The 15,799-nt window shown below is 40.0% G+C and overlaps 1 protein-coding gene across 6 annotated transcripts in view; it reads left to right on the forward strand.

Annotated features, from left to right (window-relative positions):
* LOC117004642 (myelin basic protein) overlaps positions 1 to 15,799 on the forward strand; it is an 82,479-nt gene that overhangs the window by 17,518 nt on the left and 49,162 nt on the right. For all 6 annotated transcript variants that reach the window (XM_033075625.1, XM_033075800.1, XM_033075713.1 and 3 more), the window contains exon 2: positions 11,808 to 11,898. In XM_033075625.1, coding sequence (XP_032931516.1) covers positions 11,808 to 11,898 — 91 coding nt within the window. The remainder of the gene's footprint in view (positions 1 to 11,807; positions 11,899 to 15,799) is intronic.

Raw genomic sequence — 15,799 nt, forward strand, 5'->3', positions numbered from 1 at the left:
TCATTATTCCCTTCTGAAATGGGAAAGTTCACCTGTTGAATATGTAGGTTAGTATTTCAGCCTGCAGCTTCCTACATGTAATACAATGGTTGATTTTTCTTCTAGTATTGGTGCAGTTGTAACTCTGCACAGTAGTTTTTGTGAGAGCGCCTCTGTGTTGGCTTAGAGCATGGAGGGAAGCATTATTCTCTTGTTTGTTTTCAGAAAATGTGGTGGGTTGACCCTGGCTGGACTCCCAGTGCCTACCAAGTGTGCTCTATCACATGTTTAGTGCATATGAACACTGTGAAAGGGAAATGATCATGCCAGTAAGGGTTCTGCTCCTCTGTTGCTGGTAAAGGGTGAAGAAGTCAAAGCAAGCAGTGAATGGGAGCAGTTTCTATTTGTGTTGTGAGAATTTGAGGGATCTGTGTTCTGTTGGTGGGGAATTTATTCCTTGTTGTTGGAGTGGATTGGTTTTGGTTAGATTTTTTGACATTCCCCTGACTTAGGTTCTATTGCTTTAGTGTTAATTAGGTGCATTGTTTTGAGTTATTTACTCTATGACACTTTTTTGGGTTCAGTTTAGACAGTTTCTTGAAAAATGACTGACAGCTAGAATATTTCTGAAATCAGTTATCTCCACTTTAGATTTTGCATTTTGTGGTTGTTAAGGTAACTAGGAAAAATGAGGAAGGGATCTTCATTGTGCTTTCTTCAAGTGTCTTAAGGAAAACTGTTAATTAATTTTAATGGATGTTCTGAAGTTGCACTTTAAAAAATATTCAGGTGATTATTGTACACATTTCATTGTGTATTCTTTGTCTCTTAAGTTATTTCTCTGTATTCTAGTAAGTAGCTTTATTTATGTACTATTGACAGCTATCTATTCATTAGTAGTTGATTTATATTTGAAAGGCTCACAGTGGGCTGCTTAAAGAAGGGTCAACCCTGTTTGGGCCTATAGTTGGACATCAGATGAACAAATCTCTGGGATGGTATTGTGGCTTTCTGAAGAGGTAGCTGTTCCTGAAAGATGGTTTTAAAGTCAGAAATTAGCATCTATCATCCTGTTGCTTCCTGCTGGTTGACTTGTCTGAGAATTGAAGTTGCTGAGACTCTATCGGCAAGGTCTGTCTCTGAAAATGATCTATAAAAAATATTTGCAAAGGTGACTAATACTGCTGAGAAACTTCCTGTAATGTCTTTGGTGAGGTATGGAAAGGGGAGTTAACTTCAGGTCTTTAAGCATGTTGAGAAACAGACTCCTTGAGGGGCTGTAATATGGTTCTAAAAATTGATGGTCTCCCTCTTCTGTCTTTTTAGCAATATTATCAATATCCAAGTCATTACATAAGGTGCAACCACATTTCTATGCACACTGTCTTTCCATCTCATGTATTTTCTAGGAGAGAGATTTGTGTCCATGGTATTGTGGTGATGCTGGTGGGGCTTGTGAAATCCTTGGGCTATTACCCCCTATTCCTTCTCTTCCTTGATACCTGGGCAGCCTTGATTCTGGCTGGGGGGTCCTGAGACTGGTTATATGACTCTGGATCTGAGGAACAAGGGCACAGGAGCCAAGTGCTCCCAGTGAGGTGTGGGGCTTGGAAAGAAGGGAGTGGATCCTGGAGGTTGACGGCTGGTTGCACAGCTGATGGTGACACCAGGCTTTTGGCTTTTAGAGCCATGGAGTCCCTCTTGGAGGGTCAAGGACTGCTCAGATGGAATCCACCTGACCAAGTCAGGCAAAAGCTTCTTTGCCAACAGGCTGGCCCAGCTGGTGAGGAGAGCTTTAAACTAGGAAAAATAAGGGAGAGAGATGTGACAACCCACAGACAAGTGAGAAAGTGATGGAATGGTCTGGCAAACAAAAGGTACAGAGTGATGCAGACAAGAGCCTTGGAAAAAAATGTATCAGGGCTGAAGGCAGAGGTTGGTTCTGTGAACTATCAGTCAAATACTCAGTTTTGCCTAATGTCTTAACTTTCCTGGTGAGTCTGTGTTAGACTCAAACTTTTGATAAAACTTAGTATCTTAAGGTTTGTAACAATTTTTTAATAGTCAATTTTTTTGTTTTGTTTGTTTTCGATATAGTCTTATAGTGGGGAACTATTTTTAACACAGTAGAATAAAGTGATCCTTAATCATATGATCAATGTGATCTTTCCTTATCTTCACATTTTGTATGCTTGATGTTTTTTAAAATTTACTTACATGGGAGTTAAAAGATGTCATACCATTGTTTTGCAATTATACAAACTGTTTTGTGCCTTTATCAGTTTCCCTTAACTAAAAAACCCCACTTGCTTCCATGCCAACTGCATTTCAAAACTCTTATCTGAAAAAAAATCTTTATTTACATTTTTTAAAAAGGCAGTTGTGTTGATTATTTTGTAACCATTGACCCTGTAAGTCTTGACATTTTAAAGCATTTTCTTCTAAGTGGTGTTTGTGTGTTTATTTACACTACACAGACGACCTGTGCACATTCTGGGAGCGCAGAACAGTAAAACTAATTTTCTTTCAAGATCATGCATTTAACATTGGCCTATTTAAATGAAGCAGGGAAATGGAAAAGTAATTTTCTGTCTTGGGTGGATAGACAGGTACATGCTCACAAAGGCCTTGTTTTCTGTGGTGGCAGCAGGGTCACAGGAGCTTCCCCTTAACCAAGTGTTCCACAGCAAACCTTCTTTTTCCATGCAGACTGGGCTGAGGCTCTCTGGTGGACCCAAGAACTGGTTTGGTTCTGTTGTCTCCCTTTCTCATGTTACTAAGATGGATTATTTTTAGCTCCTCTTTCACCCTTTGTCCAGTTCCTTGAGGACCCAAGAAGTTTTGGGAGCAGCTCAGCTTGTAGGTATGGTCAGGAGGGAGGACACATTCCTTGGAGATGGGACAGGGTTGGGATCTTGGCAGGAGTGCGTGCTAATGATGAGCTGCAATTTCTGTGTCAAAATATCTTGCACTTTTGAAAGGCAAAAGTATCTTTTTCTTAACAACCCATCAGCCCCAAAAAAACCTTTTTGTACAAAATTTAAGAAACCTCTGTTGACTTTCTTTTATCAGAGTTCGGCAACATTGTTGAGTACTGTGACCAGAATTTTCTTTGAACCTAGAAATCTTGCAGGGAAATGTATTTTAGCATCAGGCAACTTGTATGTACAATTTTTCTTAGCTTGGGCCTAGAAATATACTTCATGAGGTTGGAGACTGCCAAGGGACCTAAAGCACTTTCAAGTGTGCTGAAAAATCGCCCTTCTAAAATTAACTGCTTGATGTTAATTCTTGGTAAATAGAAGTAAACTTTGCTTTTTAAATGTTGAAAATGATTTGGTAGTTTTTAGGGAGTTGAAGAGATGTAATTTTGGATGTTTTTGACATATCTGCTTTTGAGCTTTCTTTCCTCATGAGCTAGAGACTTGGACGTGAAAACTATGTTAAAGAAGTTGAAAGTTCGTGTTTGGTGTTCACTGGCAATTGTTTCAGAGTGTGTTTCATACTCATTAAGTACAAAAGAGATTTGAATTAGTCTGTTTTATTTCTTGCCTACTGTGAGTAGAACAGCAAGAAAGTGTTCTGAAGTTATCTACTGTTTTTGTCTTTTTTCTGTAACCTTAGAGAAAGCACTAAAAATATATTTTTCTTATTCAAGAAAGCCAGTCTACATCCTTATTGAGGAAGTGACCCAGACACATACTCTGTGTAATTATTTTGCACACTGCAGGACTGGTTCATGCATGTAATGGAATTAGGAATGAAATACCAGAAGTGAAATTCTGGTTTCCCTGCAGCCTGGTTTGCTGCTGGGGAACTGGGCAGAGCTAACCTCTCGTGTTAGGTGCTGAGTTCCTGCTGTGAGTATTTATTTGGCACGGTTGTGCTTCAGCTCTTTGTAGCCCCCACAGTCACATGTTCCACTTTGCTTTTGCAGGCTGGTGGAGTCAACAATTTGTGTTGACAAGGGGAACCTCGTGTGTTTTCTCTTAACGTTATAGCCGGCTGCAGAGCCAGGATATCAGCTCTGTTGGGGTTTTATCAAAAAAATACCTGTCCACTGTCTATTTGGAGTACTGCAAAAGTCAGAACGTTTTCACACTTAGGGACCAAGAAAAGATGTTTTGCTGGTAATGCAGCAGAAAGGTTCATCTCTAATAGTTGTTTACTGTTCTTAGGTTTGACACTTTTTCAATGAATATATCTGAGATGCTCTGTAATAGCTTTCGTTTTATAATGTATTTCACTCAAAATACCTTCAAGATAATGGGAGAAGGTAAATGAGATTTAACTGATTTTTAATGGTTTTTTTCCTACTTATCTAAGATACTCTGAGTATTCTCTTCTTCCTGGGTTACTGCAGACATCCATCCTCGTGTTTGATGAACCAGATTTGGACACTGCTTCAGGCTGAATTTCTTCTTTTTTATATATTTTTTTAAACAACCATTAGCATAATGCAAATGCAGCAACTCATCCTCACATAGCCATGGGTGGTGGGACTCTGCAAAAGGGCTGGAGCCTTTCCTCTGTGTATCATGACATCAGGTAACTTCTGAATCATGGCTTGGAGCCATGCATTCTCCCAGATGTGCTCCTTTGCAGCCAGCTGTTTCTACATCGCCCGCAGGGCGCAGAAGAGCTGTGGGTGCCTTTGCTTTCTTTGCTGCTCAGCGCAGCGTTGTGCAGGTGCACCCAGGGCTGTGCAACACAGCACAGGATCCCTGCAGGAACCCTCCTGGTGCTGCTCCCAGCCAGGATTACAGTGCTGCTCAGTGCCCTGCTGGGCACTGCCTTGTGCTCCCCACAGACTGCTCCCACCCCTCCTGTGATAAAAGGTGCAGATCACCAGGCTGACTGCCACGCTCAGTCCTCTCTAGCCCCCTGAGGAGGATTCAAGACTGAGGATTTCTAATTACACGGCAATCATTTTGATCTTTATTCATTTCAAGCTGCCAAACTGAGACCTCTGTGAAGGAAACAGGATTGCTCTTGTACGCTTCTGTTACAGCCCTTCAGAAAGACCTCGTGTGGTGGCATTTGAAAATTACCAGTCTGCTGGGGCCAGACACTGACATTGTTCAGTGGATTTGTGAAGCTTTTAAGTAGGTACACTGAGGGTTGAGGCTGCAGCATCAACACTATATTTACAACATAAACCACATCCTTTTCTTGAAAAACAAAAAGAGTGAAATATTAGCACTTGTTCAGCATGTGGCTAAAGTTAGTGCTGAAAGGAAATTTGCACTCAGTTTAGATGAGATTAAGATAATGAGTGAACTGTGAAGGCATTGATATTGACAGCTGTCATTTTTCAGGCTATGGTGGAAATCAGCTTGAACACCTTTTGTAAAAGAGATGTGCTCTTGTACTTGGTGTCCAAAGTACCTGTTTGTGATTTTGTCCCTTGAGCGTTATGGTTCCTCTTTGATTTGTGAGGTCAAGAGCTGCATCCACCAATGTGCCTGCCAGATCCCGTTTGGAGTGGAGCTGTCAAAAACCTGCCTGGCTTCAAAGCAGGTATCACATGCTCTTTAATAACATTAGTTGCAGGTTGGGTGTTCTGGAGGCTGTTGAACCTCTCTGTGCTCCCTAGCGTGGGTGTAGGTCCCTGTACTGGTCTTCACAGTTTCATCTTGTGTTGCCACGGCACTGCTTGTGCAGCTGGTGTGGTGGTGGTTGATCTGCTCTGCTCTGTAGGACCAGGGAGGGATGGGCAGAGGAAGTAACAAGTCATAGCCCTGCCCCTACTTGTCTGAATTTGATGTGATTCACATCCGGGTTTCCTATGTTTGGTTTCAGGGTTAATGTGCACACAGTGAAAGACAGTTGCTGGAAACTGAAAATACTGATCCGGAGCATATTTTTGTGTCTTGTCTTTACTTGTTTCACAAATTCCTTGTGGTTTTAGGAGGATTCCTGATCCTGGCAGTGTCTTAGGGTACCTGCAAAGTAAAAAGGTTACTCACAAAACTTTTCCTCTCCCTCTGCCCCTATGCACAGGGCACCTGAGATTATTTTATTTTCAGTTCACAGTATTAATTTAAAACTCTTGAATCTTGCATGGAGTTGTCTGACCTGTTTTTTATTTAGTTTTGTTTCCCAAATAAACGCTGTCATTTTAACACCTTGCTCCCAAATACATTTTGCCTCTGTGAGTTTTATGGACATAGTAACATAATCCTTAATTTTCTTCCTATTTCATGCTTGAAACTCCATTCTCTGGGGAAAAAAAACAAGCTGGCTAGTAGCACACTGTAGGTCCTTAATTGTCTTTATCTATTACATTCTGAGCTGAAGAGACCTCTGTTAAAAAATATGAGAACCCCAGTGTGGTCAGGAACATTTGAAGGTGAGATATTCTCTGTATTACCCCAGTTTGTAAGAACACAGAGCAGAGTGCTGGTAACACCAAAGTCCTGGGTTCAGTCCCAGTATGGGCCATTGCCTTGAGCTGGGCTCTGTGGGCCCCTTTCAAGTCAGAATATTCTGTGAAATCTGTGAAACTTCTCCACAAACAGAAGTAGTTTTAAAACACCTTTCATAAAAGAAGGGAAGCACAGGACAAAATAGCATGGACCTGTAATGCAAAATGTAGCACATTTTTGAGGTGGGATTCGGTATTTTTTACTTCAACCCCCTGATATTGTAAAGTTGCAAAATAGACTGAATTAGTTTCTTCAAAGACCTGGATAATGTGTTTGAGGCATCTCAGACCTTTTTCAAAGTACCTTGATCTGCTTTGGGAGTTAGTGATGAGAATCCTTTTGTTTGCTACTTCTTTTGAAGCTCTCCTTTGGTGACAGCAGCAGTAACACTGTGCTGTTGAAGCTAAGAGGAACAGAAAACTGTCCTTGGAAACTCTAACCCTCTCTTTTTTCATCATCCTATCATTTTTTTTTTGTTTTCTTTCTTATACCTTAAATAAGGTTTTGACTCATGCATGTATGAGTTTCTGTATCAACAGAAAGGCATTTGGGAAATCTGCACATTTAAGAAGAATTAGTGGTCAAGTTCAAGAATATGTTTGAACATACTTGTTAGTGCAGGTCCAGGAGATCTCTACTCACCTGAAGAGGGCCAGCTGCCATTCCATTAATTCCTGCTGCTAATAAGTATTGTCCACAGCATCTCATCTGTTTGACTTATGTTAAGCTGTTTTTGTAGAAATTCCTCTCAATGAACAAGAGCTAAAAATTTTGATACTGATTGAGGTGTCTGATAAGAAGTAACAAGAAATTTCTCCAGCTTTTATGACAGCAACATTGTTAATACTCAATCGGTGGATGCAGAATGCAAAAATTACTGGAAAATTATGACTCTTAAGATGGACTTATATCCTGCCCTGCTGATTGCAGCAGTATTTGGTATTTAGAGAAAAATCCATTTGACAGACTTACTAGTGTCTCAGTCCTGTTACTGTCACAATTTTGAAGGAGCACATATTAATGTTTAAAAAATTTTCTTACTTTCCCCCCATGGAACTCTGTGGCAAGTCATTTATCTCTGAGAAGGGAAAATGTATATATAGATTGTCCTGAAGGTATACTGTAGCCTGAACATCATGCATACAATTTTTTAAATATTAAATGAAAGGTAGCATTGCGTGGTAGAGTTCAGGGAAATATCACTGCAGAAGTGGAAAATCAGGAATTTTTTGCAGAGTTCTTCAGCTGAGTCTGGAGCAGTATGTTCTACTGCTGTGGGTACGGTTTAGATTATGCAGATTGTTATTGCTTGCAACAGCTACCTCTTTCCCTGTTATTTCAAAGTGAAGGTTTATTGCCAGTCAAATCTGGGTTTATCCACTAGAAACTCTTTCTGTCTTTTGGGGTGGTGCCTGTTGTTTGTCTTAGTTTTTTAGATGTAGCATAGGGGAAGAATCAAGTGTTTAACCATGCCCCCAGTGCTGCTGGGTTTTGTGGAGAGAAGGTAATGTGCTGTGGGCAGGAATGAATGACAGAAGGAGCTGGAGAAATGTCTGTGCTGCCAAAGCAGCTGCTCATGCACTCACAGTCTGTGCTGTCTTGCTGCAGGTTTTGATGCCTGTGGGGTACTTTTCTGAAAAAAAAGGAAATTTTAGCTGTTTTAACTTGTGCCACTGGAATGGAGCTAAACTTACTAGCTAAATATATATCGTGAGAAAAAGGAGTAGATTGTAAAAGGCAGGAATGAAAGCACAGACAATATGAATCTCTGCCTCAAGCTGGATTTCTTGAATTGTCATTGAGACAACACTTCTTGAATAATCATTTTGTCTTTGATGAGAAGTTTTAACTTTTCTGTGTGGTTTTATCACTTAGAAAATTAAGTCATTGAGTAACAGCTTTGTGGTTACAGGAAAAGAAACAAGCCCTTCCTGACTAGTGTGCAAACATGGCAATGGCTGGAATACTCTGGAATACAACTTTCCATTTCCAAGCCTATGATTCCTTGAGGACTTAGCTACTTCTCTAAATGTAATTAATATGCCTCACTGCACTTTTTAACCTGGCCTGATACTGTAGTACCTGCAGAATACAGCTCACTGTAACTCAGGATTTCTTAATATTTCCCATGCAAGTAAAGATCATCTAAGTAGGCACTGATAGCAACAAAATATAAGTTGCCTCTTCTTGCCCTAATAGGTGTATATATTTTTTGATATTGCTGTTCATTTGTTGCAAATATTGTGATAGCTACTGGTTATTTGCATATTTACCTATCAAAGTTTTAAAGTGTTGTATAATATGGACACTGTGGTGTGCACATGGTGGATAGTGGAAAAACTGTTGAAGTGTGTCATAAGGCACCAGGGGACAGCTACAGTGTAAAGTTCGGCCAAAAATATCGTAGGAAACTGAGGCAGATTATAATGCAGTTCTAATTTTTATCAGGTCTGAATCAAGAACAGGTCTATATGCATATATTCACATATATAAAACTACAGTGTATATGCACATCTCATTTTGAAGCTGCTTTATGAAATAATAGAAGTGGTTCTAGTCTCTCACCAGCTGTTACGATCCAGTAGCTGCTGGCTTGTTCCTTAGGTATTTTATGGTAGTTTGGAACATGAGTAGTCAAGGAGATACTTTTGGGGGGGATGGTTTTTTTTGTGATTTTAGGCCTATATAATATTTATTTCCTGCTAAAATCAGGTATTATCTACTCTCCTGGGAACTTATACTGTAAAATAAATCTATTTTCCCCATCACTTCTGAAATTGCATTGAGTACCCAACCTAAAAGAACTGGTTAGAATTATGCTGACCCTGTTATGTACAAAGGGTCTTTATTTTATAACCAGCCTAAAGCACACTATATAACTATAGATAAAGAATCTCTTCTGGCACAGCTCAGGCAGTATAAGGGAATGTGTTTTCACCTCTTCTCTTCATTGATTGCAAGGACAGAGACACTTAAAATTTTTAGGGCTCTAGAAAAAATAATCGAGTTGCTGACCAAATACTGACTTTTTTCAATACAGCTTGGTTGGGAGCATCTGGATCATTGATTGTTCTTTTGCAGTGATACGTCTTGTACTGGTTTTGGTAATACAAGTATTATATATGCCAGCAATAATGTATTGAGTAGATTCTTTGTGCAAAGATAAAGCAGAAGAAGTCTTTTGAAAGTTTGCCTTTTGGTTGAGAAGGCATGCCAAGCAGAATTACATCTCACCATACACTGTCATGTTTTAGGCGGATACATTACACAACTTTGTCAACATCTTGGAGCTGGCATCTGTCAACACCAACATTGTGCCTTATGCAGGGAGCAGAAAGTACAGCTGCTGTGTAGTTCTTTCCAGTGATTCAAGTCAAACCAAAATGTCTCAGGGTTCAGTCTTTCTAACTTCCCTGAGATTGCCAAAACCCTGTTTTCAAAGCAAGGGATGCAAACATCTCTCCAGTAAGAGCCTGGAGTGACAACTTATTTCAGACACAGCTGAGTGTCTGCTGGATAGTGTTTTGTTGCTGCTGCTCTTGATGCCTTGCAGCAGGTTACAGACTTTCAGCTATTTTGCAAGAGGAACAAGAGCATAAAGAGCAGCAATCCCTCTCTTCCTGTACCACCAGCTTTACCATACACTAAATATGATAAAAAACAATTAAAGTTGGAGCTAACAAGCACCGTCTTTATCAAGCGTAGAGCAATAGCTCTGATCAGGAGTTCAGCTGTCCCCTTCATTTGGGAAAACCCTGAACTTTTGATTATCTAAATGTATTAACTTTCTCTCATCCACAATGCCACAATTTTAGTGTTATTCTTTGCCTCTGGGATTGTGTTCACCACGCTGTAGCAGGTGCCCTCTTCTGCTTTTTTTCAGAGTTGACTGCAGTTCTCCATCTCCCTGTACAACAAAGATGCAGTTGATTTACTGCTCACTATAGAGCAACTAAAATAGGATGGAGAACCAGAGTCCAACATGCAGTTTACAGAATCAGTGGCCTCTAAATGCAGGTGATCCTGTCAACCAGCACAGACCTTAGCATGTGTCCCTTGTGTGGGTGGACAGCATTGCAAACTGTGTGGCTGCACAACTGATTATATCTCTGGGGACAGCACTTCAGTTCATTGTGCTGATCATGAAGTTGTTTACCCAAAGCAAGTTGGGTATAGCCCAACAGTATAGCCACTACTGATTCCTGACTGGGTTCCTCCATCTTCCCAAGGGGCACTAGTTAAGCCAGACTGAAGTAAGCGCCTGCTAAAACTGACTTCCCTCCTCAGCTCCGAGAGGTACTGAGCTGATACCTGGTTTTCTGCATGGGACACAATCAGGTTGGTGCCTTGAGGGGATGCAGAATCCTTTCACTTTGGCATGTCCTTCCTGATTCAGGAAGTGTGTGCTGTTTCTGAGAGCAGAGATGGAAATTTTTTATGAACAGATTGTATAGCAGCCTTTTCAAATACATGTCAGAGTTTAAAAATTGTATTTCTCAAAACACCACACAAAGTCTTCCAAATGAGCACGTACTTGAATAGAGCAATATCCTTTAAAAAGCATAGGCATACAACATTTCTCTTTTATTCCTTCCCCAGCTCTTAGTCAATTCTTTCCAGTAATATTTAATATTGTATCAGTCATTTCATATCCATCATTCAGCAGCTGACTGCTTATGCAATTTACTGTCTGCATTGCTGTAAGCTTGTGTATATTTCTCTTGAGTACTAAAATAAAACATTTTTAAAACATGAGTTATTTTTTCTTTAGTAGCATTATAAATATTTAAAATTCAGTGTTTCACAGCTTATGTTTTGCTCAGACTTTTCTAGCTAGGGAATGAAATACTTTAACTTCTGGCGAGTTAAATGCTGAAGCTGTTGATTTATCTCTGGGCCCAGTCTAACAGCAGGTAGCTAATTGGCAGATTTCTTTCAGAAATAGCCAAGTCCTTGTGCTTTAAACAGTCAAGTACATGAATTGGTTAAAGACTTGAAGCTCTAGCTCACTTGCCTTTGCTGTGTAAGGAGAACTATTTGTGTACTATCTTCTAATCTCTTGGTTCATTAAGTCAACATGGAATATGTCAATAGAAATAAAATTAAATATGAAGAGGAAAGATGAAAACTTACAAGTCTGTTATGGTTTAAGATCTCTCTTTGTTTAAAAGTCTTTTCTAACTCTCCAACTTACCTAGTCTAATCAAATCAAAACAAACTCAAAAAAAATTCAGGGTTTTCTGAGAGTATTTTTCCTTAATATTTTGCAAAACCACATATGTGTAGCAATGATAACAAAACCACTTGTATTCATTAAGAATGTAATTGAGAAGTTTGAAGAGTGTTTCTATTTGAGAGTTGTAAAAGAAGGTCTAATCTCAGTTAATGTTTGTTTTACAGAATGCTGAAACCAAGGTGGAGGAAGCAGCTAAGGAGAGCCCGAAAGCAGCCAGACTAACTCAGCAGTCATCAGAGGACAATGAAGTATTTGGTGAGTTACTGCAAAAAGTGGAGAATGTTATTTGATAGTACAAAGGGAATTCCCACAAAGACCTAATGATGTATTTAGTGTTGATGTACAGCATTTGAGTGCAGGCTGTACATTCCCACAAAGACCCGGAGAGATGGAGGAAAGGACCAAGAAGAAAACAAAGAGCTGTCAACAGCCTAAAACAAATAATCTCTGAGGAGAAGAAAGAATGAACCCAAGTGTTCAACGAAATTAAAGGTTTATGCAGTAAGGGAAAATAAACTTTTCTCCATCCATAATGGAGAGGATAAACAGGGAATTCTTAAAAACTGCAAAAAAAAATGTGATCAAATGTCAGGAAGGGAAATACAGAAACAAATGCTAAAACACTGTGATACATCATCTGGAAAGTGTGCAGATTCATCATAGCAGGCCTTGAAAAACAGGTTAGACAAGTAACTGTCTAAACTGATGTAATCATCTTGTGCCAGAAGGGTAGACTGGGTGACCTTTGAGAATTCTTGCAGGCCTCAGTTTTAAATGATCTTCTCTTGGTATTCTTCTGTGAATCCCTTTCCTGCTCTCCATACAGGTCTTGCTGATATTTTTATTATTTGATCTGAAAGCCACATTTAACCTTTTCTTTTGCACTGAGTTTTGGAAAAGAGACAGGAAATCATAAAATCATAGAATGTGCTGAGTTGGAAGGAACGCATCAGGATCATCGAGTCCAACTCCTGGGCCTGCACAGAGCACCCTGAAAATCACAGCATGTACCTAAGATTATTGTCCAGTCACTTCTTGAATTCTGTCAGGCTTGGTGCTGAGCACTTCCTTGCAGAACCTGTTCCAGTGCCCAACCACCTGCTGGATGAAGAACATTTTCCTGATAAGGGAAACCTTATTACTACAACTTCAGGTTGATTTTATGCTAATAGAACTCCAGTAAAGAAGCAGTAGTCTAACATTAATGCAGGAGAGGTTAGGGCAAGGCTGATCATGTGGATGTTACTAAGGCAGACTAGTTTGAAAACTTGGATGAGTGAAATATTTTTGAATACAGTAAGGATTTTTTTTTCTTTCAAGTACAAAAGAAATGGAGCATGAATAATTAATAATTAGTCTTTCTTACTATTTATGGAAACCATTTAAACTGGTTTTGTTTAAAATCATCTTTTCTCAGTGAGATAATATAGTGTGATTGGCACATGAACCTGAATTCCTGGTATGAATATTTCCAACACTGATCATATAGTGCCAGAGTCTGATGAATCCTCAAGTGGACTTTAGAACTAGCTTTCAACTTTGCTAAGTGTGTGCTGAGGCTATTACCTCATTTCCTTGCCATTTGCTCTACCAGTTATTTGCAGTAGATCCAGTATTACTGGTTGTAAAGCCCCGTGGCATGGTGTACTGTACATCTCAAACTGTGTCCTTTCTCAATGCAGATCTCTCATTTTCTTTCTTTGGGAAGGGAGACAGCAAAGCAAGTTTGCCTCCATCTGCTTCTTTCTACCAGCAAAATCTCAGGCCTTTAAACTTTCTGTATATTTTGATCACTACTCCCTTGTTACCAGTGAGCTAAACCAGTAGTCAAGCCTATGGTCCATGTGGGAGCTGTGAGTTTAAAGATGGGAATTAAGCATGAATTTCACTGTTGGTGGGTTTAAACTCACCATCCAGTGATCCATACCCTTGATCAGCAAATTCTTTAACTAATTGAAGAAAGTCAATATGCAGTGTGATATGTGGTCTTTAAAGCTAATTATTTACTAACAAACTGCTAAATATTTCCATGTTCCAAATCTATGTACTGAGCTGGTTATCTAACATGACACACTGATCAGCCTTTGATAACTGACACAACAAGGAGGAAAATTTTTTTCCAACTCCAAAACCGGTCTGACTACCACTACTAAGTATCTTATATCAATTCTCCTACCACTTTGCAAATGACAGTCTGGGTTTGTGTTTTGTTTTTCATTTTAAGATTAGGTCAAAATGGGGGTAAAAAAAGAGGAAGTGTGGTACAAATGGGCTCTGTAGTCTTCTTTTACCCTGGTCAAGTGAGTAAATCAAAGTAGACTGAAGGTGCAAATGAAACTACTGCAGTAAGAATCAGAGAAAATATTTTGACAGGTACAAGTTTCATGTTGTCTTGAGAATGACTGCTGTATATGCCTTTCCCTTCAGTTCTGGACAATTTACTAAAATGCTTTTACATCTTATAGGGATAAAAGATAAGCTTGAACTGTTTTCCCTAGGTGAATTATTTGTTGTTTTGTGATTTAAATAATTACAGACCCTGCTCAGTTATTCTCCCACTGGCTGGATCTATTTCAAGCTATCCTTCATTTCTTTATTCTTTCTTTTTCCCCAGTGATGTTAATTATACCAAGCATGCACCAATAGTTGGTTAATTTATAGCTCCAGCTTTGACTAGAATCCCTCTTCTGAAGAATTTTTAATAGCCTCCAGTCTCTTTTTTACAGAGATCACTATCTCCTGTGGCTTAATTTATTTTCCCCAGAGATCCTTCTCCCAGCCTTCTTTGGGTGATGCCACCCTCTACAGAAAGGGCAGCAGAGCAGCCTGGCGGAGCTCTGAGCCCCCTCTGAGGAGGGGCAGCATCCCCTGGGAGGATGGAGCATCCCTCCCTGCTGGCAGGAGCCGTGTCCCCAGCACCTCTGGCTGTCCCTCTCTGCTGAGCCACCCGGTGGCAGCAGCTGCCAGCCCCTGGCAGCCACCAGGGCGCCCGGACTGCCAGGTCCAGGCTCTTCAGCGAAGGAGATGGAAATCTCCTGATTTGTGCTTGTCTCCAGGGTCAGTGTTGGCATGGACCTGGTGACAATAGTGACTTTGCAGGATAAGGAAACTCTCCCTGCTGTGGACAGTGTGGAATAGAGGCAGTTGCTAAGGGTTGTTACACAGAAGATACCTGATGAGCTGTACCATTTGAATACAACAGGGTTTTTTTGAAAATACTTCTTTTCAGAATAAATGAGGTTTCCGCAGTTTCTATCAGCTGGGTCCGGTTTTGGAGGCAAACACATTATTATTGATTGAAAATATCACCATGGTAAGGAACCACGTGTGGGGGTTCTCTTTCAATTCTGCTAGACCTGGTAGCATTCTCTGTAGATTCAAGCAAGTTTTGATCCACTGCTGTAAAGGGACACTTGTGAACACACATAAACGTCTTAGTTTTCCTGTTGTTCTTCTCTGTGTGGGTTAAATTTGGGAATTACCATTCCTGAAGACTTTTTTCTTTAATATTTATTTTTAGACTGGGGTGTAGATGAAATGACCTTGCCAACGATGAAGCCACATCATATCAGCTGTTTTATGAAACAAACACATCAGGTGTGCCTTATGTTTCAGAGAGCTAATTCTCAAAGGCAGTGAACTTTTCATACAGGGGGATGGACTGGAGAAGTGGAGCAGAAGGGTAAGGGTATTAGGAGAGAAAAGACATCGCAGAGATGGCATTTGCAACTATGCAATTCTGAATTGACAAGAGTTAGTTTTGTTTGCCCTTTGAAAGGATTTTCTTGTGGCACCCAACAGAGTTCTGTTGTCTGATATATACTGAATATGCATCTGTGATGTGGAGCTAGAATGTCTTGCTTGCTACAAACTTCTGTTGAACTTGCACGTAGTCAACATGGTCTCTGATGTAACCAGTATGTAGTCAGAAAAGGATTGTGAATTACATCTCAGTCCAAGGAGGAAAAGAAAATTTCTGGCTATGTTGCTAAACATTTAAAGAAATGGGTCAGCAGGGGATTCCTAGCCTTATTTCCCGAGAATATTTTCAGAAGTTTATTTGATCTAATGCTACTCTACAACAGTCAGGCAGAAGCAGGAGGGAAAACTGCCTGTCATTCTGACCACTGGAAGGATTCGACCTTCCTTTCTTTGG

The sequence above is a fragment of the Catharus ustulatus genome, chromosome 1 (genome assembly GCF_009819885.2).
Source record: "Catharus ustulatus isolate bCatUst1 chromosome 1, bCatUst1.pri.v2, whole genome shotgun sequence".
Classification (NCBI taxonomy): domain Eukaryota; kingdom Metazoa; phylum Chordata; class Aves; order Passeriformes; family Turdidae; genus Catharus; species Catharus ustulatus.